This window comes from Sparus aurata, chromosome 16, assembly GCF_900880675.1.
Source record: "Sparus aurata chromosome 16, fSpaAur1.1, whole genome shotgun sequence".
Classification (NCBI taxonomy): Eukaryota; Metazoa; Chordata; class Actinopteri; order Spariformes; family Sparidae; genus Sparus; species Sparus aurata.
The window spans coordinates 20061619-20086403 of NC_044202.1; the positions used below are offsets into that span (position 1 = coordinate 20061619).

General features: G+C 38.7%; 1 protein-coding gene across 2 annotated transcripts; it reads right to left on the reverse strand.

Moving 5' to 3' along the window:
- On the reverse strand, positions 1–24006 carry tpo (thyroid peroxidase). Of its 2 annotated transcripts, none has more exons than XM_030443545.1 (13): positions 23140–24006; positions 22162–22246; positions 21879–22039; positions 21490–21619; positions 20154–20283; positions 19127–19261; positions 18303–18794; positions 11017–11275; positions 7182–7352; positions 3743–3980; positions 1936–2144; positions 1657–1830; positions 1–288 (listed from the first exon to the last, which is right to left on the reverse strand). In XM_030443545.1, the coding sequence occupies exons 1-13, from the start codon at positions 23228–23230 to the stop codon at positions 275–277; spliced, it is 2289 nt and encodes a 762-aa protein (XP_030299405.1). In that variant the 5' UTR covers positions 23231–24006; the 3' UTR covers positions 1–274. The 2 variants fall into 2 exon arrangements, with proteins under 2 accessions (XP_030299405.1, XP_030299404.1); XM_030443544.1 differs by having other exon boundaries at positions 19127–19327.
- Positions 24007–24785: the final 779 nt, after the last annotated feature.

Consider the following 24785-nt stretch of genomic DNA (forward strand, 5'->3'; position numbering starts at 1 on the left):
CTGCAATTCAAGAGACAGAATAAAAGTTTAACATATTATAAACAGATTCCAGAATATGAGATTCATTTTGTAAAAGGTGTCTTATTCAATGTTTACAAAAACAGATTCTTAATCTACAAAATCATGACATACAAAGAAAGAGAGCAAGGATAACAATGATTCCCTGAGCTTGGTTATGTAACTTTCGGGTGTGTTTACATGTCTGACAAATAGAGATTCTTCTTATTCTTCTTCTTCTTCTAAGCATTTCTGGTTCTGCTGTATAGTTAACGTCTTAGTGATGATTCCCTGTAAACAAACAACAAGGCCATTTTAATATCACACATCTAACAATCTAGCCAGTTAATGGCAGTCAACCATCTTAGCTTAGTGTCTCGTAATCATGAAATCTGACTCAGATTTATGAGAGCAAAATTAGAATTTTCCCTTAAATTTGTGCAATAAAATATCTTGTAACATTGAGAGACAGGGCTGCTGATGGGGGAAGGAGACATCAGGTATGATGAGTGCCCAAAACGGCCATTAAAATAATGTGATGGGGACTTTTCCTGCCCTTGGCATGAGCAAGACTGTTGTTGGCTGAATATTTAATGTATTAATTACAGTCCCATTAAATGGTCATGGTCATGTCAGTTGATAAAAGAAAAGGATCAACAGGAAATAAAGTCTGAGCCATTAGTGGTGTCTGCTGACAAATTATTCGACTGCCAGAGCAATGGCAACATATTTGAGAATCACCTTCATTTCTCTCAATGCCCGTTTTCTCCAATGACAACACAATTTGACTAAGGAGTAATTAAAAGTTAATCAAATCAAGCTTTGGGATCGTTGTCAAATGTGATTTTTTTTTCCTTTTCTCATCATTTGAAAATAATATTAACTTAAATCCCATAACAACATATACTGTATCTCATTGAGTGGAGAGTAATTGACCTACTGGAATGTGTTCCTAGAAATATGTGAAATAAATTTGTAAACATTTTCTTAAAATTTCTAGTTGCTTGGTCAAAAATAGGAAATATGTTGATTATAATTAAAAGAAAACATCTTCGATTATTTTTCTTCCTTATATTTACATTGTTTGATGAATTTGATTTCCTCGACATTCCCACAAACACCTGAAAACACCACTGAGAACATTTTCAGTATAGTCTCTGAGGACACTCTGTTCACTGTGATACATTACCTACCCAACTCCAGGCCTCTGCAGGGATTTTAATACTACTCTGACATAAATGGCTGCTTAAAAATGGGTGGCATTTAAAGTACGTCCAGCCTTGTGCTTTTTGCTGGACTTGGGGATAATAAAATGCAATTTAGCAATTCCACTGAGATTAAGACTCATAGGCGGATGGTTCACATCTTAAAGTAGCCAAATTCCCAACATATTTCCTGCTAGAACATTTCCCTTTATCAATTCATGCCAGCAGTAAAGCTCCAGTCGGACAACAACACTACAGTGCTGACTGCACAACCAAGGATAGATACTGTATGTGCTGATGCACATCTATGGTGCATGAACAAATCCTCCCCAGGCTCATCTGTGTATCAATATGCAGCACAAAAATCGGCATATGTTATAAACCATAGACAATATAATTGAGTCATCACAACAAATTATATGATGCAAAACTGTGGCAGAAATAGTTCACATACTTGTGCATTGTGGGGGTTGATCACTCCATTGTTTTCCATCACAAACTATTGCAGCTGCACCCCTTAACTTGAAACCATGGTAACAGGAGTACTGAGCAACCAGTTTGCCGGATAGAGAGGACAAAATAAAATCCCCATTCTTTATTGTTCTTGGAGTGCCACACTGTTCTAAGTCTGGAATTGAATGATAGATGTGTTTCATGTTAATGTGTAGTGGAACAATAAAATTAAAATGAAATAAAGTACTTTTATTAAATGTTAAGACTAGGACTAGACTACCTTGGCTCTTCTCCTCTCTCCAAGCCTCCAGAGTCATAGACTGTATACAATCACAAGAGATGTGACCAGAGGGGTATTTCCTGAGCCTGAAAGAATCAGGAGGGACTTCTCTTATGTCGGTGTTGTCACAGATGATCTGGGACAGAGAACCTTTTAAAAGTTCAGCCTTCTGTTGCTGCGTGAACACACCTTCAGCCTCCCACCAAAACCTGAAAAACAAAAAAACAATCAAATGGTTGCTCGCTATGGTGGCCCAGAGGTGTCAGGCCAAATACAAAAGCCACAACACGAATACAAAAGCCACAACACGAATACCAAAGCCACAACACAAATACAAAAGCCACAACAAGAATACCAAAGCCACAACACGAATACCAAAGCCACAACAAAAATACAAAAGCCACAACACGAATAGAAAAGTCACAACGGGAGTGACGCACAGCGGAAGTGAACGGCAACGGATGTTGACAATGCGGCGGATTGTTGCTGCCATTTTAGGACCCGTGTGCCAGCTGTCTCTGGGCAACACAGAGTCCAACTTCGTCGCTGACTTTTTTCCAGGCTCTCTCCTGTTTTGTCCAAGTCTCTGTGTATCTGTTTCTGTCCCAGAGCTCCCGAGCTCCAGTCTCTGTATGCGTATGGAGTGTGGTAGTATAGTACGGAGCTAACGAGCTTCGGGGCGCAGAGCACGGAGCATTAGCCCCAGTTAGCACAACAATAGAGCAGCTAGTTTTTCTCGCTTGTTGTGTCGTTCCGAGCCGGGGCTGCAGCGCCGACAGCAGCGCTCCGGTCTGCTCCCCGAGCTCTGTACCACCATACCGCTGTACACACATACAGAGACTGGACAATAAAGGAGAGTGCTTAGAGAAAATCGGAGAGGAAGTTGGACCACTTGCTAAGTTATGAAAATATGTGTCTGTTACTTGATTACAGCGGTCTGTTGTACTTTATTATGAACCACAGCTACGGTATGTTTTTCCTGGTTAGCGGACATGGCCGAGGACCCCTCTCCAGACGGGATTCTCAAACCACACCTCCAGCACATCTGGGACCCTCGCCAGTTATAATGAACGCCAGTTAAACTGTCACACCGGCACACGGGTCCTAAATGGCAGCATCAATCCGCCGCATTGTCAACATCCGTTGCCGTTCACTTCCGTTGTGGGTCACTTCCGTTGTGGCTTTTGTATTTGTGTTGTGGCTTTTGTATTTGTGTTGTTGCTTTTGTATTCGTGTTGTTGCTTTTGTATTTGTGTTGTGGCTTTTGTATTCGTGTTGTTTCTTTTGTATTCGTGTTGTTGCTTTTGTATTTGTGTTGTGGCTTTTGTATTCGTGTTGTGGCTTTTGTATTTGTGTTGTTGCTTTTGTATTCGTGTTGTTGCTTTTGTGTTTGTGTTGTGGCATTTGTATTCGTGTTGTGGCTTTTGTATTTGTGTTGTGGCTTTTGTATTCGTGTTGTGGCATTTGTATTCGTGTTGTGGCTTTTGTATTCGTGTTGTTGCTTTTCTATTCGTGTTGTTGCTTTTGTGTTCGTGTCGTGGCTTAAGTATTTGTGTTGTTGCTTTTGTATTTGTGTCGTGGCTTTTGTATTCGTGTTGTGGCTTTTGTATTCGTGTTGTGGCTTCTGTATTTGGCCAGACACCTCTGGGCCACCGTAGCTCGCTCCATTCGAAATTAAACCATTTGGTAAATAAATGAAGTCTCCAAAGGTAGACGGGAAATGTAATCATCAAAATCATGGCAGTTGTAGTCCACAGTGACATACATGATATTAATAAAATAAAATAAATATCAAATATTAATGAACCTATCGCCATCACGGTGTGCTTTCATCTGCTTTCCGATCAGACAAGCAAAGAGGGGACCCGTTCTTGAGCCAGGCAACATGTTTTCAACAAGCCCTCCAAGCCATACATCGATATTGTCAGGATGCTTATATATTTTGAATATCTTCTTAGCGACGCTGTCATCTCTCACAACCTCTTTGAAATCATCCAGTGTCTTTATGGTCTTCAGTCCACAGAATGTTCGCCAATCATTGTATCCTGAAAAGTAATTTTAGCACAATACAATTTTATAGTGAGCATATATGCTTGTAGCTTTAATTTGCATTGGACTTTCTTTCAAGAGTAGATGAAAAGATCAATGCTACTTTCACATCTATGCGTTAGCCTAAGAAGGTGGAGCTAAGAGATGGTTTTCTTAGCTTAGATGAAAGCGGGGGGAAACAACCAGTTAACTGTCCAAAGATTACAAAGAACCTACCAGAACCTCTAAATCTTAAATGACATGATATATCTAATTTGTCTAACCTGCACACTCAAGTGTAAAAAGAAATGTTGTGGTTTCATAGAGGGTTATATGTCACACTGTTTCTTTGCCAGCAATGTGACCTCTTGGGGTTTTGTAATCACTGTGCGGTTGCCAAATTAGGGGTTTCATAGCTTAAACGAATTAGATATTAAGCGTGAAATTGTGAGCCTAAGAGGTGCTGGTAGGGCCATGGACCTTTAATGAGAACTGGAGCTTCAACGTTGAGGTCCTGTTCAATTCTGTGAAAGCTGCTCGGTGTTGCATTAAACCAAAGAAGTACTTGGAGCTTCTGCTTTGTGGGGCCTATGGAGCATGCACATTCAAGACTTTCAGTAGCCAAGCTGGCAACCTCATTTGAAGTGACTTTACAGACAGATGATTTGTTAATCATCCTGTCTCTTAGAAATTACATTTATGTACAACTAATATGCAACAGTACAACATTTTGAGTGAGAGATAATGATGATCAAATTACCTTTCGATTAATGTAATGAGAAAGTATTGTTAGTAGTGTCACAGGCAAGTCACAAAGATATTGATATTGACATTTGTAAGATAGCAATATGTACGATTTTAAGTTTAAAATATCCACAAACAATTCTAATTATCAATAGAATGTGTGGAAACAACACTTTTGACAGTATGTCAAAGATGTCATTGATTATGAGACGTCTTTTTTGTACATCAAGAGGTGATAGTCCAACACTAAGCAACACCAATGCCGTGTTCCGATATCCATACTTCCATGAGTACACTTAAACGTAGAACACTATCCACACTTACTAAGTACGCAGATTTCAGCAGGTGAGTATTGTTCCAAATCTAATACTCCGTGGTGCACTTACCGGAAATTATGATCGCGATAGCCGCCGCGGCGGCAAAAACATCCCGCTTTGAACGGTGAACATAAGACATCTACGGCTTTACTTTTTAACAATTACAATCCTACAATCCTGCAATATGGCTCCGCAGCAGGCGCTGTTGTCTCAGAAGCTATTTAAAAAAAAAATCCGAGCGGAGCGCCTCTGCCTGGCTCCGCTTCTTCCGCTACGTAGACAAGATGGCGGCCGTTGAGTGCGCAAAGTGTACATCGTTGCACACTCAACGATTTTGCCGTTATGAGTGCAACATCCGGGTCCTTTAAGTACACTTCTTTTCACCGCGATAGATATCGGAACACCCTACGTACTCAAACTAAGTATAGTAAGTACGGAAAGTATGGATATTGGAACACGGCACAAGACTCCCCTGGTGCTTCGAGCTCCAAGCCCCCCCCCATTTGCTTGGATTGGGTGGCCAGTATTGGACGTATTGATGTATATTATTATCCACTTACAGTGGCCACAGAATTATTAATCTTTTTTATGGTTATGTTTAGGCATCGGAAGCACTTGGTTAAAACCTTTGTATAAAAGCATAACTACGACGAAAGAGGCACTTTTTTAATTTTCAGGTCAAACTAATTTTCATATGATAGCATCAAAATCGCTATTTTTAAAACGCTAAGAAGGCTCAATACAACATGAAACTTTGCTCGTAGTATCACCAGGGTCTCTACACATGAACACCAGCATTGAGAACATTGTCTGTGTACACAGAGTTTCACAAAGTGTTTGAACAACTCACCTTAGCAGTAGCTTGTTCTGCTAGCCACCGTCATGGCAGCCGAGAAGTATCGATCTTAACTATCCACACGATATCTCACGTGACTTTTCCAGCTTTTTATTTTAGTATTGTTTCTTATATGAGGCTCCTTTTTCAAATTCAAGGTCATATTGTTTTTCGCTAACGACAAAACAATGAATTATTCATGCATTTATATGGAACTAAGCTTTAGGAGAGGTCCACCTTAACTCATCTCCATGTTAACTCACCTCCATTCGGAAATCAACACTTCTCACTGGCAGGACGGCGGCGAGCGGAGGAAACATCTGCTAACATGAGTTGTCCAAAAACTCTCTTTGGTGATAATACGAGCAAAGTTTCATGTTGTGTCGAGCCTTCTTAGTGCTTTAAAAATAGCGCTTTTGATGCTATTGCTTAAAATGACCCGAAGACGAAAATACGGTAGGCTAAATCTTAAAAGTGCCTCTTTCATCTTAATCATGCTTTTACACGAAGGTTTGATTCATATACATTCACAAAAAAAGCCTAGGTTGCATTTTAGCGAGTTTCACTTTAAGCACAGGAAAAGATCATGATCTGACCTCTAATACAGGAAAACATTTGCAGTTGGCTAAAGACATACAAATCACACCCAAAACAAAGAAGGGGCAGCATATCACCAGAGTAGTTTATGACTGTAGCATCAAGTTGCCTAGGAGAGTGTTGTTGTTCAGACTACTGGCACAGGAATATTGGACTGGGACAGGTTCGGGGCTAGCTGGTTAGGATGCTAACATCCGTGTATATCTCTGCAACACTAAACTGAAAAAAAACCCTCAAAACTGTTATTTCACTTTCTGTTCATAATCTAATACGGTATACAGTATATACTATATTTATACATATATTTTTGTTTTCAACTAAAATTCTTGTATTTACTTTTTAATTAAAGTGCTTTTGTTGCCTAATCTGGACTGGCCAGGACATGAATCCTGGTTGAACAGTCCTGCTCCTTGTCCACCATACAACCCAACCCACGCCGACGCGGTACATTTTATTCACTTAATGAAACATCTCTGAATATAATCTGAGCAGCAATTATATTGTTCAGCATCCAATGACATACTATTTAAAAACATACAAATGCTATTTCCATTAGACAGGTTTGTGTAAACGTATGTATGAATGAATTAACATTTAACTGTTTAGACAAAGGAAAGGATAAGGGAACAGGTTTGAAGCTTTTAGGATTAAACAGGTCATTTGTTGATTGTCACTAGGATTAGACAGTCTTAACCAAATTCCCCATCTCTCTTTTCAGTGCTTACCTGGGAGAGCGTGATCTCGTCCTCTCTGCAGATTCAGTGAAGCCAGGTCCAAGTGCTGTGGCACGTTGAGGACAACTAGCGTCTCTGTTAGCTCCTCTGATAACATCATGTCTGCACTATGAGCTGATGCTGCACTTCCAATTATACCTCTCAGGATTGGTTCAATTCCACCTAGACACAACAAAGGCAATATAAGACACAGCTTTATCCCCCTTTTTTCCCTGTCATACATTTTTAAATTTTTAAACATTTTGGACTTCAAAACTGAGCATTGTCATTGTCCATTTGGAAGACCCATTTGCACCTAAGCTTTAACTTCCTGGTTTGAGATGTTGCTTCAATATTTCTACATACTGTTCTTTCCTCAACTGCACCAGTCCCTCCTGCAGCAAAACATCCCCACAACATGATGCTGCCACCCCTGTACTTCACAGTTGGGATGGTGTTCTCAGGCTTGCAAGCTTCCCCCTTTTTCCTCCAAATGTAACAATGGTCATTATGGCCAAGCAGTTCAATTTTAGTTGCATCAGACCTAGGGCTGGGCGATATATCGATATAAAAGTTATATCGATATATTTTTGAAATGTGATATGGAATTAGACCATATCGCATACATCGATATAGTTCAAATTTGCGCTGTGATCCTCACTCCGGGCAAAACGCTGACCCGGAGCTCTCTGCACTGCTCCCCCCGCCCCTCCTCCTTCATGCACAGAGAGGGGGGGGGGGGCTGGAACAGACACTCCGGCACGCTTCAACAAACACTTTGGTGGCCGCCGTTGCCCCACACTTTGGCCTTGATACCCCGTGAAAAAATATCATCGCACGGCCACCGGTCAGCGTTGCGAGCTTGCCTTTAATTACAGCCACCTGAGTGCACAGTAGTCACTCACAGTAACTTAAGTGAGTCCGCGGTTCACGCAGGTGGAGTCTCATCATCACGATGATCTCACGTGAAAGCCTCTCAAACAGCAGCAGCGTCTCAAAACAGAAGAACGAAACTTACAGCACAGCGAGCGAGCGCAGCCGGTTTTGACATGATACGTAACTGACGGTAGGATTTAGTCCGGTAAAGTTGGAAATATATTCACAGATTCGAACTTCCCGGATCAATAACTCATAAGTGAAACCTTGTTAAAACACAAATGACGGCTCTTTCCTACCGTAGTAAGGTAGACAACGAGCTACAACCGTATGTTAATCAAAACGAGCGTCTGGACATTAACTCTGGTCTGTATGGTCAGCCGTCTGTGAGACGAGGGCGCAGGGACAGTCTACAAAGTGCAACACTGAAAAGAGAAACTACAAAAAATATTCAGTAACTTCAGTATTATTCAGAGTGTAGTGCCACCAAAATCACTCCACACATCAGTGGTCTAGACCACTGAAATTGTAGAATAACCAGCAGGAGATCTCCTGCTGGTTATTCTACAATTTTTTTGTTTGGAAAAAAAGTGCTTTGCCATAATTTTGGGGAATTTCTATTTGGGAGAAATATTCAGTAACACTAATATTCAGTGTAGTGTCACAAAACTCACCTCACCCTAACCCTACTTTTGTTTTCTAATCTAACATTAACTTGATATTGGTACTTAAAAAATGTTTTAATACATAATCCATGTCTTATTATAAATTAGGATGTTATGGTACAGTCTGAAAGGTAAATCAACAAATTTTACTCAGTGGCCGTTAGTGCCCCTGACAAAAAATGAAAAAGTGAAGGCCAAATGGACTTGCCCCTAAAATGACGAAATTCCCACCCACATGTCATATTTGGCTTTGATTTTGACTGAACATTTGCTCTCACTTTGCATAAAAATATCGGGATATATATCGTATATCGATATTCAGCCTAAATATATCGGGACATGACTATTAGTCCATATCGCCCAGCCCTAATCAGACCACAGGACAAGTCTCCAAAAATTGTGACTGTGTGCATTTGCATTTTTGTTGTTGTTGCCTTTGTAATAATGGCTTCTTCTTCGCTGAGTGAGCTTTCAGCCCATGTCGGTACATGACTTGTTTCACTGTGGATAATGACACTCCCTTACCAGCCTCAGCCAGCATCTTCACAAAGTCTTTTGCTTTAGTTCTGGGATTGATATGAACATTTTGCACCAAAGCAGGTTAATCTCTGGGACGCAGAACCAGTCTCCTTCCTGAGCGATAGGATGGCTAGACATTCCCATGATGTTTATACTTTTGTGTAATTGTTTGAACAGATGACTGTGACACCTCCAGGCATCTGCAAATTGTACCCAAGGATGAACCAGACTTTTGGAAGTCCACAGTTGTCTTTCTGATATCTTGGCTCATCTCTTTTGATTTTCCCATGATGTCACACAAGGAAGCAGTTTGTTTGAGATGTGCCTTAAAATACATCCACTGGTGTATCTGTCAATTTGCCAATATGAAGGCCAATTGGGTCAATGACCCACAAGTGATCCTAACAACTCTGAAACTCACATGTATCCTGATTTAGTCTGCAAGGACACTCCCACACAGGGTTTAAAAGCCTGCAACTCCTCTCCAGTTAGTTAGAACTGAAGAAGCCTCTTGGATGAGAGGTGAAACGTTTTCAAGCAACTGAAATACATCCAGTTGCCTACGAAATAGCAGAACAGCAGCCAGGGTTCTTCACCAGTCAAGGCTTTATGAGAGAGTGGCAAAGTGAAAGCCGCTGTAGAAGAAAGGTAATTAAATACTGACTAGAGTTAACACAAAGGCGTGTGGTAGACCCCAAGGTAAACTGAAAGACTAGACAGGTTGTAAAAGGGCTTGAAAAGCAAAGAAGAATATTGTCAAAGTTGCAGTGTCCAGATGTGCAAGCCTGATTGACACTTATCTGTGAGTGCTGTGACTGAGGCCAAAGGTGCATCTACTGTCTTGAACGTATTTTACATTATATATTTTTTATTAATTTACATTATTTTGTAAAGAATTTTTATATTTTTTTGGTTTTGTATATTCTTTGTATACTGACCATGATTCCATTTATAAAAGCAATATGAGGGAAACAAGCAAGGGGGTGAATACATTTTATAGGCACTGTATGGGACCATGATGGAGCTCAAAACAAGTCATAATGTCACAAAACTCATAACTCAAACTTAAATTAAGGTGAATTTCAGCAGATGAATCTGAAGTTTCAAAGAGTTAAAGTTTTTTGTGTCAAACTCTACATATTCTTCACAGGGAAGCCAAAACAAGTGAGCTTGGGACAGGAGTTTAAGTTTATTTGGAAAGCTTTTTGAGCGTTAAACTCTTTGCCCACATTGTTTTTGCAGTCCATGTTTCATGGCTCTCTACAGCAGAGTTAGCATGACCCATTAACTGAATCGGACAACAATGAGAATAAGATCCAGGTGATAAATACACAGAATTTGCTTTTCATTTATACATAGTGTTAGTTCATTTATCTTTATTTACAACACAGGCCTGTGCTAGGTTGGAGGATGAATTGAGAAGTGTTACAGCCAGAGGAAAGAAGCTGCTCTAGAATCTGTTGGTATGCCTATAACAGTGCATCTGTATAACACAGATCAAGTACCCTATTAAATATAAGTATGTAAGTAATAAATAAGGAATATATTGGTCCCTGGGTTTGTCAGATGAGTTACAGCACCTTCTGATGCAGGCCTTTCGACTATTCAACTAACTACAACTAATATCTATTCAGTGGTTTAACTTATGAGTCATTATTATGTTATACTAACAGAAAGATATTAAGCAAAGAAGCTGACCTATATAGGGTAATTTTTCATTACGTGTTTAGTGTGCTCACAGAATACATTATTACTTAAAAAAGGCAGCTTCATAAGAGTGTACTGACCTTCTTTGACTATTCTCCACGGACTAAAGAAAGTGTTGTGCAGTCTTAAGTGGGGGAAGTGCTCGTGTTTCTGGAAGCTCTCGTTTAGTCTCCTCAGGATTGGAGAGATGGTAGTGTGACCAAACCTGAATGCCGCAGTGGCAAACACATTGGAGGCTGATGGGTCCATAGTTGGATCGTATCCCTCAAACGGTCCAATGTAATGTTCAAAAGACTCTGGGCCAATAATCTTTGGAACATAATCTCTCATGGTTATGATCTGGGAGACAAAAGGAGAAGGGGCATTAGAAAGATAACACAAATAAGCCCTTACATAATCATTAATGAAAATCAGGATAAGGATTGTGCGCATGACAAGCATGAGGTTAAATTATTAACAATATGTTGTGTATAGCTGAAAGGGATCCTTATGGGAGTTCCAGTGAGATGATTATTTCTGTATCATCTCGAGATAATGATTATGATAATGATGATAATAATGTAACACTATCTGCCTTCGATGTAAACAAAGAATGATGGCATTAATCAGATAACTTAACTTCATTGTCCTGTGGCTTGAGGGGGTTTCAAGCAAAAAGGACAATTAATTTTCACTGTTAATTTGTCTGTAAGTAATATAGGGATCAAATGGGGGTCCTTGGTCTAATTGGTGTGAGTTAAGTGTTAAAAGTTAAAAGTTTGAGACTGTACCTTGAATTAGTGTACACACTGATTTACAGACTATCGAATTTTAACAACATTATTTATAAATGGACTACATTTTGACTAAATTAAATTGATTTTGTGTGATTTAGCAATCCCCACAGTTTCTGAGTGCAACACCACTGTCGTAAATACAAATCCCAGGTCTGTAACAATTTGTCAGTCTAGGTGACTAGTAGGCGCTTACTACAAACAAAACTCATTACGACATAATATTTTGTCTTGAAAACTTGTAACTTGAAGTAAACATGTATCTAACGCTATGATGCTCCCTTCTCACTGAAGTTTCATAGTGAAGAATTAAGTGATAGGAGTTGGAGTGGCTGTGACAGGGACACTATTCGCTTAATTACAAGACGCTGTACCATCAAAATGATTGGAAGCTGTGAAGCGGGGATTTTAATGTTAAATAGTTACATAAAGCTGCTTTAAAAATAGTCCCAACTGGAAACCTGCAAATGAAAATGAAAGTATACTATCATGTGTTTCCTTATGTATTTATGACATGCAAGCAGCATTCTGCATGAGCTGGAGCTGAGCAGCAACATGTCAACTGTGATGAGAAAACAGACCTTAAGCCTTAGACTATCTCAGTTCTGAGCGACAGTCCTGGAGATAATCCTGGACCCACTTGAGGAGCAGTCAAAATACTGCAGTGTCAGTTTTCTGACATGAGCAGTCCTTCTCTTCATGTTGTCCAGTTATGAGAGTTTTTATGTACTGTACATACATTGAGTTCCTTTTTGTGTTTAATTATTACATTTCCAGTGAAGTTTACAGTTTAAGTTCACTGATATAATTTCAGACAATAAAGTTAATTGTTCAACTATAAAATATTCTGCCTCTGTTTGATAACCACGTCTGAGGGCTCATTGTAAAAAACATGTATATATCGGCCGCTATATTGCTAGGAATGTTTTACTCTTGTACTACTATAATTATTGGCATTGGCCCCAAAAACTGCATATTGGTTGGGCTCTGATTGGTAAAATTATAAACCCAACACTTTGGGATTGTAGATCGGGTCTGGCACCATCCCAAAGCATCAATATTTGATGACTGAAAAATCTATTTTACCAACAGGAACTTTAATTAAAGGATATCAGTACTTCTTCCACTACTGCATTTATGTTATATTTATCTGTAAATAAAGGGGTACTCCACCAAGTTTACACATAAACTCAGGAAGTACCACTAAATCTCAGTTTTGGCTTGAGTATACAAATGTATAACAAAAGAGTCTGAAACATGCAGGTATTTAAAACTCAGGGAGGGTCTTATGTAAGACACTAAGCATTTGCATTATCTGAGTTGAAACCTTCTACACAGAACAGGTCTGGTCCTCCAACTATTCAAGCTTTTCACAGTAATCCACTTGCAATTCTAAAAAAAAACAACTAAACATAATGTAAGAGTGTCCCTACACTACACTCTATAAACAACATAGTCTTGGCAACTGTGAACCACAACTGAGATGCCAGCAAAAATAAAACCAGATGTTGTTCGGTGATCATTCTAATTTCATTCTGCCCGCTTCACTTTAGCTTCCCAACTGTTTGAATTTGTGACACAACCCAATTTCCCTTTTGGGATGTAGGTACAATAGATTTTCTCAAATTTGCCTTGCACTCTAAGCAGAAGTTCAGTTGTCTGACACAGACGGTAAACTGTTCATTTTAGTGTCTGACATACACAATGACAAAACAGGTATATATCCAAAGGCATCCACCCCATAGCTTGCCTCCAACACTTCACCAACTGTGTTTGATTTTCTGCCTAATTGCACACTAACCTTGGCCTGAAAATTGTTGTGTGTTTTTTTGTAAATAATTTCTGCATTCTTTCTACTAGATCACTAAGTAACTAAATCTGCTTACTTATTAATACAACCAGGTGTTTTACTCTGCATTTTCACAAAACTGAGATCAGAGTTTCCAGGCCATACTAAAACTCTTATGGTTGTTTTTGGTTTGGACAGTTTCCAGTTCTCTTTGTTGTCTTTGCAACAGTGGCACCAACTGTAAGACTGCAAGGAAACACTAGGAAGGGGGAAAGTTGAAAAGTTGTCTTTTTCAGATTTAAAGCAAAAAATTCCTTGAGAAGACATTTGATTGTTTAGTCTCATCTCCAGATATTCAAATCCTCACGCTTTGGGTTCACAGATTCGGTTGTTCTTTCCCTAATGTTTTTTTGGGGACTAAGAGGCACATAGATGCCTTCCAAAATAATGCCTAGTTAAAATACAATTTCTTCCAGTGGCATTAAAATTTAAGCAACTGACATTACTTCACCGTAGTGAACATGTAAAAATTGAATACAAATAAATGTAGGCAAGTAAAAGGTTACAGGCACCTTTTTTTAATAGGAAAAAGCCAAATTAGTTTAAGGCTTATACAGACTGTTCAGTTTATTCCCACTTTCAAAGATATCTCCTGCTCTGCTCCATCAAGCTTTTCTGGAATAAAGTTCAAACAAATGTAATATTAACAAAAATGTCTGATATCATTCTTAAAACATTCTGTTGACACTCCAGATTAACCAGACAATCAACAAATCAACATCGTATCAGTGTATATGTTTCTATGACATTATTACATTCCCAAAAATGTACTGTTTCGATGCACTGATGTCATTTTGGACAATAAAGTTAATAGTTAACCTGTAAAATATCCTGCCTCAGTTACAAATGTAACCTTGTCACAAGTGTTTGTTCACCATGTTTGAGGAATCATTGCCAAAAAATGTGTTAATTTACTGTAAATATATCCGTTTCTGATTTTTTTCCTGTTTCCTGTTTCTCTACATTGTTATTGGCATTGAGCTAAATAATCCAATGTTGGTCATGTAAATTACCTCAGGGATCACTTTTCTGTCACAGACGCACAGTATGCCAACAGAGTGGAGGATGGAGAGAAGGTTAAAATCACCCTTTAAAATCAATAGAGTAACAAAATCTTCTAAAATCTTGATTATAGCTGATGCTGTAGGCCTTTGTAGAGGATCAAAATAACTAACTTTCTTTTATTCATCTTTGGACAGAACTTAAGCTCATAGCTGAGTCTGCCAAACCTTTCGTTTGGTAGAGAGCCATGTTGAGCATGTGTTGACATGGTGACTAGGGCTTGAGACACTGTATAATTATCTGTGTTTTTAAGAAAATAGCAGTGTATTTGCTGCCTTTTTACAATAATGTAGTAGTCTTAGATTATCATCATAATTATCATCTAGCTGCCCAGTTAAGTCAAACCTTTTGTTTAATTATTTATCCCTCCATAAATAATTCTTGAGGAACTAGAAGCTTTAGTGCATTTCAATTCTTAAATTCAGCTTTGAGGCTTTTTTTTTCTAAGAAAAAAATCGATAGTGTTACAGTCTGCCAGTTTGCAGGCTGGTCAGACCAGAGGGTGCCTCGCTTTTTACTCCACTTTCCACTGCAGAGATTTTCCAAGCTTGTCATGGTCATAGCTATAGTATGTAAATCTTCTACTTGCTTTTTGTATTTCATCTTCACAAATATTTTTTTAGAACCAATACACATTAGACCCATCTCTTTTTAAATATTGTGGATCTCTTTCCTCTGGCTATATCCCTGAGTCACCTCACAGTAGCACTAATTAATTCACTGCTGTTGTCAAATGTCAGCCCCCAAAGTCCCAAAGATTACAGACTTATATTCTTCTTTGCACAGAAATGCTTTGGAATCTTTACAGCCTAGCACCAGGGTCACTGGTCCCCTTGAGAGGAGGCAACGAGTAATTTTCCATTAAAACAAATTCTGTTTGCAACGTGTCCTTGATTACTAATAATAAAACTTAACCAGCATTCATGGGTTGCTAGTGCTAGGTGAGCTTTGGTGTGAATGGTTGTTTAGCTGTCTGAAACTCTGAGCTAAAACATGCCCAGTTGTATACAGCACTTAACTTCATCAACATATATCTCCTTTAATCAGTATAGCTGTCTAAAAAGGCTTTAACGATCAAAGTCTGATGTTTTATGAGATAAAAATCAATATTCTTAATTGTAGGCTTAGTCATAGGAAACCAAATAGACTTAAACCTCCTATAACATAGCATATGATGACTTGACAAAAAAAAATCTCATTTGCTTTTTTATTCTTTTTATTTAGGTCTGTTCGTTCGCATTGTATGTGAGCTGACTTCTTGCTAGGAGGTTGAGGGATAGGAATTTGTACGCATGAAACCACTCGAGACACTGAGACATTTTCCAGCCATGTTTGTCGCGACAGAGCCAAGTATGCCAAAAAATTATCTTTTTTTAACCCTAACTAATTGGTGTGTATTGTGATTGACTTCCATTCATTGTTCATATAAAAAAATAGTCTTCTTTAAATCGCCTCCAATTCAGGAAACTACAGCATCCCCACCAAGGTGATTTGTAAAAGAGTCCTCTGACAGTTTGCAATGACAGCAAAGCAGTCGACTCCACAGCTGGTGGATTCTTACATTCATCCTTCTGAAAACAGCAGCTGTTAGGGTCAAACAAGTTCTGAATTGAATCACTTAAAATTGATCAAAATCTACAGAAAACTTCCCAGTTACACTACAAGCAGTTTTTCTCTATTTATCTTATCTTGCTAATTGTCAATCAAACATATACAGGTTACTCGTCACTCCCTGGCAACTCTACCAGTGTCTACTAAATCTTTGAGAATTGCCTTTTCCTATTGAATTAAAGACGAATATGTACAAAAAGGGTACATTTATAAAAAAGGTTTATTTTTCTTCTCATTGTGAATACTTTAATGACCCTGAGTTATCACTCGCGACTTACCACTCGCCTCATAAAGTAAAAACTCTCTTTATGGATTAATGGACACCCTGCAGCCAATCAGAATCGAGTATTCCCCCAGACCCTGGTATAATAAAATATAATCCAGCATAATCACACTCCTGATATCTGCAGATGATAAAATCAACACACTCATATATGCTGCAGTAGTTTGTATCCCCTTAGGCATCATTTGTATTCCTCGATAGAAACTCTATTGCTGTGAATTAAACTGGACTTTTTTTTCCATCTTACAGCTATGTCTCCAGCTATTTCAAAAAAGCAAATTTTTGTATTTCCAAAAACAACAAAATGGACAGTTTTCAGAGTTTCTCCAACATTCCAACAAATGGATTGATTGCAAAAATAATTGGCAGCTTAATCAATACTGAAAATGTGCATTTTGTGATTGCAAATGTGCAGTTTGATCTATAGCTTCTTATTCTGGCATATCAGGGCAGTGCATTTTTCAATAAGATCAGAGGTGTTCGTAAGATTGTGGAAACCAGCAAGGGCAAGCTAAATTCCAAAAGTATCCAACAAACAGAAAACAACTTCCGTGCACTGTCTGACTACACCAACACTCCTGACTGCCCTGTAGCTCTAACTGGCTAACTTGGTGATGGGTTAGCATCTAATTTGCTACATTCAGCACGCTCTGTTTGCTTTTTTTAGTCTAATAAATACATAAATAAACAACTCTGTGAAATGCCACAATGCCATCACAAACATAAATTGCTGTCTCTCACTGCTGCTGCATCACATACAGGTTTCATGGAGTGCAGTGCATTGCTGTCATCACTAACCATATGCAACTACCTCATGTCTCACTCACATGTAAAGAAAATAACATCTAATATTGTCATAATGAACTTAAACAACAAACATGACTATTGTTTGTATTTAACACTGTCAAGCTAGTATATTAGTATTGTGAAACATGGCTGCACTTTGTCTTCTCTTCTTGTGCCACTAGCTCGCTAATAGCTTTAGCAATACATCGGCCTGGCCCTTTGGAAGACTTTGGTCATATGTAATGAGTGCAAAGGGTAGAGTGCATTCACGCCGATGGATAAGTAAGCAGACAGACAGGTATCTTCTGTAATCTTTTCAGGCGAGCCAAATGAGACAGTTGGATGGACTTATTAGACGTCTGCGACAGCCAGAGTTACTGGATTTTTTCCCTTTCATTTGATTTGATTTATTGATTGCTGTCAGGATGTTAAGTGATTTTCCACAAATATAACAAAAAATGCTTCAAGAATAACTTTAAAAAAAAAAAAACAGCTTTAAACAGTTAACATTTTGGTATACGCCTGAAAAGATTACAGAGGATACCTGTCTGTCTGCTTACTTATCTGTCGGCGTGAATGCACTCTACCCTTTGCACTATTTGGAACAAACTCCCTGAAAATTGCAGGTCTGCTCCAACATTCACCTCTTTTAAATCAAGACTTAAAACATTTCTTTTTGCCACTGCTTTTAACTGAAGCAATTCAAGTCTTTGAACTGCATTATGACTCTGACTCTACAGTCTTGTTTCTTTTAAAGACTTTCTATTTTAGCCTACTTGTTTTGATGTTTGTTTCTTAATGTTTTTACTGGTCTTAAAATGCTATTTTTAGTGTTTTTTAATGCAATTTTTAATGTCTTTTAAATGACATTTTTATGTCTTTTAATGTAATTTGTGTGTGCCTGTAAAGCACTTTAAGTTGCCTTGTGTCTGAATTGTGCTATACAAATAAACTTGCCTTGCCTTACTGAAATAATGCTTTAGTTAGTTGGTAGTCACATACCTGGTGCAGAGCTCCAATAATCTTCCGAGTTTCCTGGTATATAGTTTCTGGGCTCCAGTGACCATTTATATTTTTCAGTGCCTCTGCTATCCGATTGTGTTCCCTAAGCCACAGTGTATGCAAAGTAGTCAGGGGCAGACCCTCATTGACCCGACTGTCTCCAGCACTGAAACACTCCACTCTCTCCCCCTGTGGGTCCTGGCGGCAGGCTGATGGTAGGGTGGCTACAAATGGAAGGTAGGGTCTTCCTTTGGGGTCCTTGAATTGGTCATTGACTGCAAGTTTCCCATTGAGGCCACCAAGGTCACGGAGAGAGGTCTCCAGCTTTGGAGTGTGGCCATACACGACCGAAGCATCCAGAAAAGATGTGATGGCATTCAATTGTTGTCGCTGCACTGCTTGTCCAACATGACGCGCAGAACTGATGTAGCAGGCTGGTATCGAGCGAAAAAAAGGCATGCAGCCTTGTGCGCTACATTCAGTATCATCTATCTGTGGAGAAGACAAATTTATGAATTAAAAACTACTTTTGGCTAAATGTATTCATTTTCATAATTTATAGAATTTTGGGAATATGCTTGCATTAAATAAGAATAGAACTCATATCTGTCCCTTTAAAGGAGACCTATTATGTTTTTCTATTTTTCCCTTTCCCTGGCTCCAGCTTTGTATTAAACAGACAGATATCAGAGTAGTTTCAATCTTGACAAATACCTCCCAAAATCAGTTTGAAGTCTTTTGAAATACAGGATTGTAATAGCAAATGCAAGAACAAATCACAACAGGTCAACAAAATGTACAAAACTGTTGTGCTTTCAGTTTACCTGGATGGGAAAGCATGGATGCACATTTTCACATGTAGCCAAACAGTCCACCCCAGTGGAAAAAGTAGCACTGCCTGAGCTCTGAGGTGTGAAACTTATGTCATGAGCTATGTACTGACCCCACTCCACCAGTAGCTGTGAATAGACATCATCCTTTTCTTTAGAAGAGCTCCTCAGTATTTTCCTGCTGACTTCTCGTGGCTGTTGACACAGGATTTGTTAATAGATGACAGCGAGTGTGCATTTGCGTTTACCTTAGCCATAGACTCATCATTTCAGTCAGTGTGTTTACTATCTCTTCATCAACGGAAATGAACATATCATCTGGGGAAGCATTATCATGTGCTAGTCAGGGATTGTGATGGATGACAGCTTTCTTGTTTGTGTGACATAGTGTTTTCTTTTGTTCATTAAGTTATTTCATAAATAGATTAATGGATTAAACTCAACAAAGGGGCTGTGATACATTCTAGCAAGTGTCTTGCTTGTTGTCATATAAATTCAACAAAAATGTTGGCAACTGATTAAAAATGGTTTATGTAATGCATTAAGTATCCTAGATATTTGATTTTTGACCTTGTTAATAAGAAATTAAAAAATTAAGAATAAGATTATTAATAATACAAAACACTCTAGAAAATTATAACTCGTACTAATGCATACGGTATGGAGATTAACTGCGGGCTTCATACAACTGATAGATATTTGATGAGTTCTTCCACAAAAGGACCTTACTTATACTCATAAATTAAGACTGAAATTCAATGCAAATATTGTTATAAATTACTTGTCTTAAATAGTGTCTTTTAAAGCACAGGCCACATTATTCAAATGCAGCTGTAATCTGTGTCATCTCTCACACTCTTCTGCTGTTCCCTAAATTGCAGTGGACTTTATCTGCCGTAAAACAGGTTAGAAAAATAAAATGGAAAGCTACATCAACTTGGGTTCGCAGGGTGAACTCATTTCATTTTTAATTTCTCCACCAAGACTTTTGTGTCTGTCCGACCAGGATTGTGTAGATTACCAAGGGAAGTTGGAATCCATTATAGAGCCGTCCTTGGTTCCAACCCTTTGGTTCTGTCTCCCCGTCTTCATATTCAGCTGGAAGCCATCTGACCAAGGGAGTGTTGGCTGCTCCCCAGAGAGGATTTTGCCTGAAAAAAAAATCAAGAAGTGCGTCCAAAAATACTGCAATGCAAAACAGTGTATGCATCACTGAATCATTTGTTTTCCTCCAGAAGGTCATCAGGAGTTTAGAATTCTACAGTTTTTACCTACGTCAGCAGATTGAGGGGTTGGCTAAATATTTTGGTACTCTATCCTTGACTGATACAATAGTGAACATCTTAATTTTCTGTTGTGAGCATGTGAGGGGAGACTTTTTTCCTTGGAAAAAACCAAATGCTGCAAAGAGACTTGTATTTTTTTCAGCCAATTATTGCTACAGATAGTGGTTGACTGAGATAAAAATGAAAAAAAGGAGCCTTCATCTACATGAGAGAGTGTGCTCAACCAATTTACCATTGTAATTATATTACATTGTCCAACTCACAATTAATTGTTTAAAATAGTCTAATAATCAATGCAGCAGAACCAGCGATACTGTCATTTTTATCCTCCATTTCATAATCTAGTGCTACCCCTTCCCATGTACTACTTTGTTCATGTTTAAAGAGTAAGCACCAATTGTCACATAAAAGTGTTTACAGGTCTTGTGGAGTACTACAACCTGTGTGAAAAAAGTAGTATAAAGCCTTTTGTGGCACCAGAGGAAGCAGAGGAAGCAGCATGTAGTCTGATAAATTTCCTCCGGCATTGCACCCCTATGCTATTGCTGGACTCACTGTTGTCAATTTGAAAAATATATTTTTATTCCACACATATATCTTCCTTTTCAAATACGGGCTCCTTCATTACCCACAATCTAATTAAGTCACATTACTGGAGGCAATTTATCAGATTTTTACACATATGCAGTAGTACTTCCCAAGACCTGTAAACACACTGTGTAAAATTGTTGGAGGTACCCTTTAAGAGGAAAAAATGTTTGAAGTTATTCTGGAGTTTGTCAGTATTAAACATGTATCTATACATCTATGTATGTCATGATTATATAAATGAACACCCTACACTCTGACCCTTGTTCCACTTCAGTCAACCCTTTCCACTTTGCACATAGATGAGACAATGCAGCAACCCATAAGCCGTAAACCTACAGCTTTGCACTAGTTGTGGAATTAAAGTAGGGTCCTGTGTCTACATTATTGGATCTTATACTTAATACAAGACATGTTACTTTCTAACAATAAAAGGGGCCCTGGTTCTTTGACTTAATTAAAGTTAAGATGTCAGTTATCTACCTGTTATTGCAGAGGCCAGATATAGAGCGGTACTTGTTCTGATGACTGTGCTGACAGATGGCTGGATGTGTTGCAGGAACACATTGAGACAGCTCTGCAATCAGCTCCACGTCCTTCCATGACAACAATTCTAACACAGTGACATAGCAAAGTTAATACCTTCGAAATTAAGGAAATTAAATGGGATTTAGTAATTGAAAACATCCACTTCCCTATAAGGATTTTGGTCTCCATGGATTTATTTATTCAGGGTTTTATGAGACTATTTAAGTGGTAAGAATAGCAGCAGTTGACCAATTAGGAATTTTGCTTTTGTTAAAATTGTTTTCACTCCATGGTGTCCAACTGCCTATAAAGGAGTTCCACTGGATTTACAAATGCAATGCTACCTGTGGCTGTTAGATCCCTTTTATATATTTGTCCTGCTTTGTTCTTTAGTACTTGCAGAGTTGTTTGAAACACCTCTGCACGTTGAGGAATCTCCAGGGTCTCAGGCTTGGTTTGCTGAAGCAATGTAAACACATGCAGGGAAGACGACTGCATGCTTCGTCTGGGCACAGAAATAGACAGATTAAATGAGAGATTTGGTTTTACTCTGTCCTGTCTTTGACAGGCATTATATCAGTTAGAACTGTGGCAGACAATGTGATGACTTAAAAAATTGTTAAATACCGCTGTCTGGAACGGAGGAAGGCCTCATGCACCGTTTGAAGGCTTTCTTGATATGAGGAGATAAGCAGTTCTCTGGGCAATGGGGCTGGAGAGTAAACAGTATCATAAAATAACCTCATGAACACCAGTTAAAATGGCATTACACACTCAGCCTGCATCGAGAATATCACCCATCTATAGTTGTGGAAGTGTATTACCCAAGTAAGGTATTTACAGTGCCTGTCAAAAGTATTCACCCCCCCTCGGATGTTTCCCCCTTTTATTGCTTTTCAAAAAATAGGTCTTGAATGACAATGTGTAAAATAACTGGTAGCATAAACATTCACCTCCTTAAGTCAGTATTTAGTACATTTTTAACTTCTTCAGAGTAGTCATAGGTGTGTTGTTGGCCTCCTTCACTAGTCTCCTACTTGCACGGTCACCATACTGAAAGCCACAACTTCTGTCTGCATACTTTTGTAGGTAGGTAGGTAGGCAGGCAGGCAGGCAGGCAGGCAGGCAGGCTGGTAGGTAGGTAGGTAGGATAACTTTAATGAACCCAGACTGGGAAATTATTTCATTTTAAAATTTAAAATTTTATTTTAAATTATTTAAGTATTTGAGGCTTCATCACTTTCAATACACAACACCAAAAGTAGAAGCTTCCCTAGCTGTATTTTCTTTGTCAGATAGTAAATCTTCTCGTTTGCTTTAAATCAAAATCTTAATATTAATACTTAACAAAGGGAATGTGCCATTTTCACAGCTAATGCACCTTTTTTCTATTTTTTACACAGAAAAGATCAATGAGGCAAACACATCTTGGCTTACCTGTTTGTAAAATATTTGCTACTATAACTTTGGATTATTATCAACCACTTATCTTCAACTATCATCAAATGATATATTACAGATTTCAGAAAAAGTATATATATATATATATATATATATATATATATATATATATATATACAAAAAAGTTTAAAAAAAAATACTTACAGTTTAAATGTCTGACTTTATCAGTTGAAAAACTTGGTAGAATAATGCAGAACAGCATTACAAGTAGAAAGTCAATGAAATAACAAGCCATTTTTGTAACCTGCAATATCAGAGTCTGGCAGTCAAAGTCAGTACAGGCTGTGCAAACCTGTCCTTAAATAATCAGAGAGAGCAGGAAGCCCACAGTGAAGGTAAAGTGAACCAGCCCACACTAGAGTAACTCAGATATTCAGTGTTTCTCTTGTCATTGGCTGACTTGACAAAGACTTCCCTCCACTTTGTCAGCGTCTAGGATGTTTGGTAGATCCTTGACCTAGAAGTTTCAATCCAATAGAAAAACATGACATAATACAGACACAGCACATCACAGTATAGTATGACAGTTTTGACAACTGTCAACCATGATATCGGTTATAGAGATTTCTGCTTTTTCTCCAAATAATTAAACTAGATGACGCTCTTGCTTGTTGGTGCTCAAAGCGGCCAAAAATACCTTCTCAACAGTAATGTCACTTTACAGACATCATAACCTTGAAGATAATCCAAAGAGCCCTGGTACCCCATGTTCCAAAAAGAAAAAGAAAAGAAAAAGAAAGAAAGAATCAAATAAAATATTCTATGGTTGTGTTTATGTTTCTGTGGTGGCTGGTTTGTATAACAAACAGCCATGGGTGGTGGTGAAACAGCAGACTGCCAGCTGTACTTCCCCCGGAAAAAACACTGTCCTCTTTGGCTTGCCGAGCAAGCTTACACCTGTGTGTCTGGGCCGGGCAGAGTGAACAGGACAGGCGTATGCATGGACTGCCCTTCCAGACAAGCCGAACTTGGACAGAGGAAATGTTACTTGGTTTTGCCAAGGCAGGTTTTGTCCCTAGTCTAAGGGCAGCCCAGAGTTCTTCTACCCTGCCTGCTCTCCCTGAGTATAACCCAAGAGGGACGATAAGTGGAGACTGCAACAGTAAACTACAGATCACAATCCCAGCATTAGTGTCACTCCATGATATGGGATGAAATGTAACTTTAAATGAGTTCTATTCTGCTTATGATCTCCCAATATGCCTCTCCCACTGTAGGTTAAGCATGCCACTACTACAGTGATAATCAGCATCCTGGGATGTGTTTTAACTGCAGTAACACATCCCAAACACATTGTGCACACAGATCCTGCTTCTTTCAATGTAACCGCCAACTTCCCCCATCTGTTTTCTAATGTTTTAGATGCAGACTGTAGGGATTATTTATTGTGATAAATGCCATTGCAGCAACCCTCATAGGCTACTTGTCCTCATCAGAAATACCTCAGTTTTATTCAGGGTTGATTGCCGTCAGTAGAGTCAACTGTGAGAGTCACGGCTGGTTGATATGTGCAGTGCACTTGAAATTCATGCTTGACATGGTGCTGATGCAACTTATGATGCTTTGTGTGCGACAGCAGCCGGCACTGACGAACAAAAGATCATCTCAGCCGTAGAATTACGTGCACTCTTGTTGTCACAGTGCCTGGTTTGACTTCAACAAAAAACTGTTCTAGCCAAAACTTTGGAGTTTGGAGGGGACGAAGACATATAAAGAAAAAGTTATGGCATGTAGTATTTCTTTTCAATGAGGTTTCAGGCATTATAAAATACAGAGAGTATGCTTAAGTA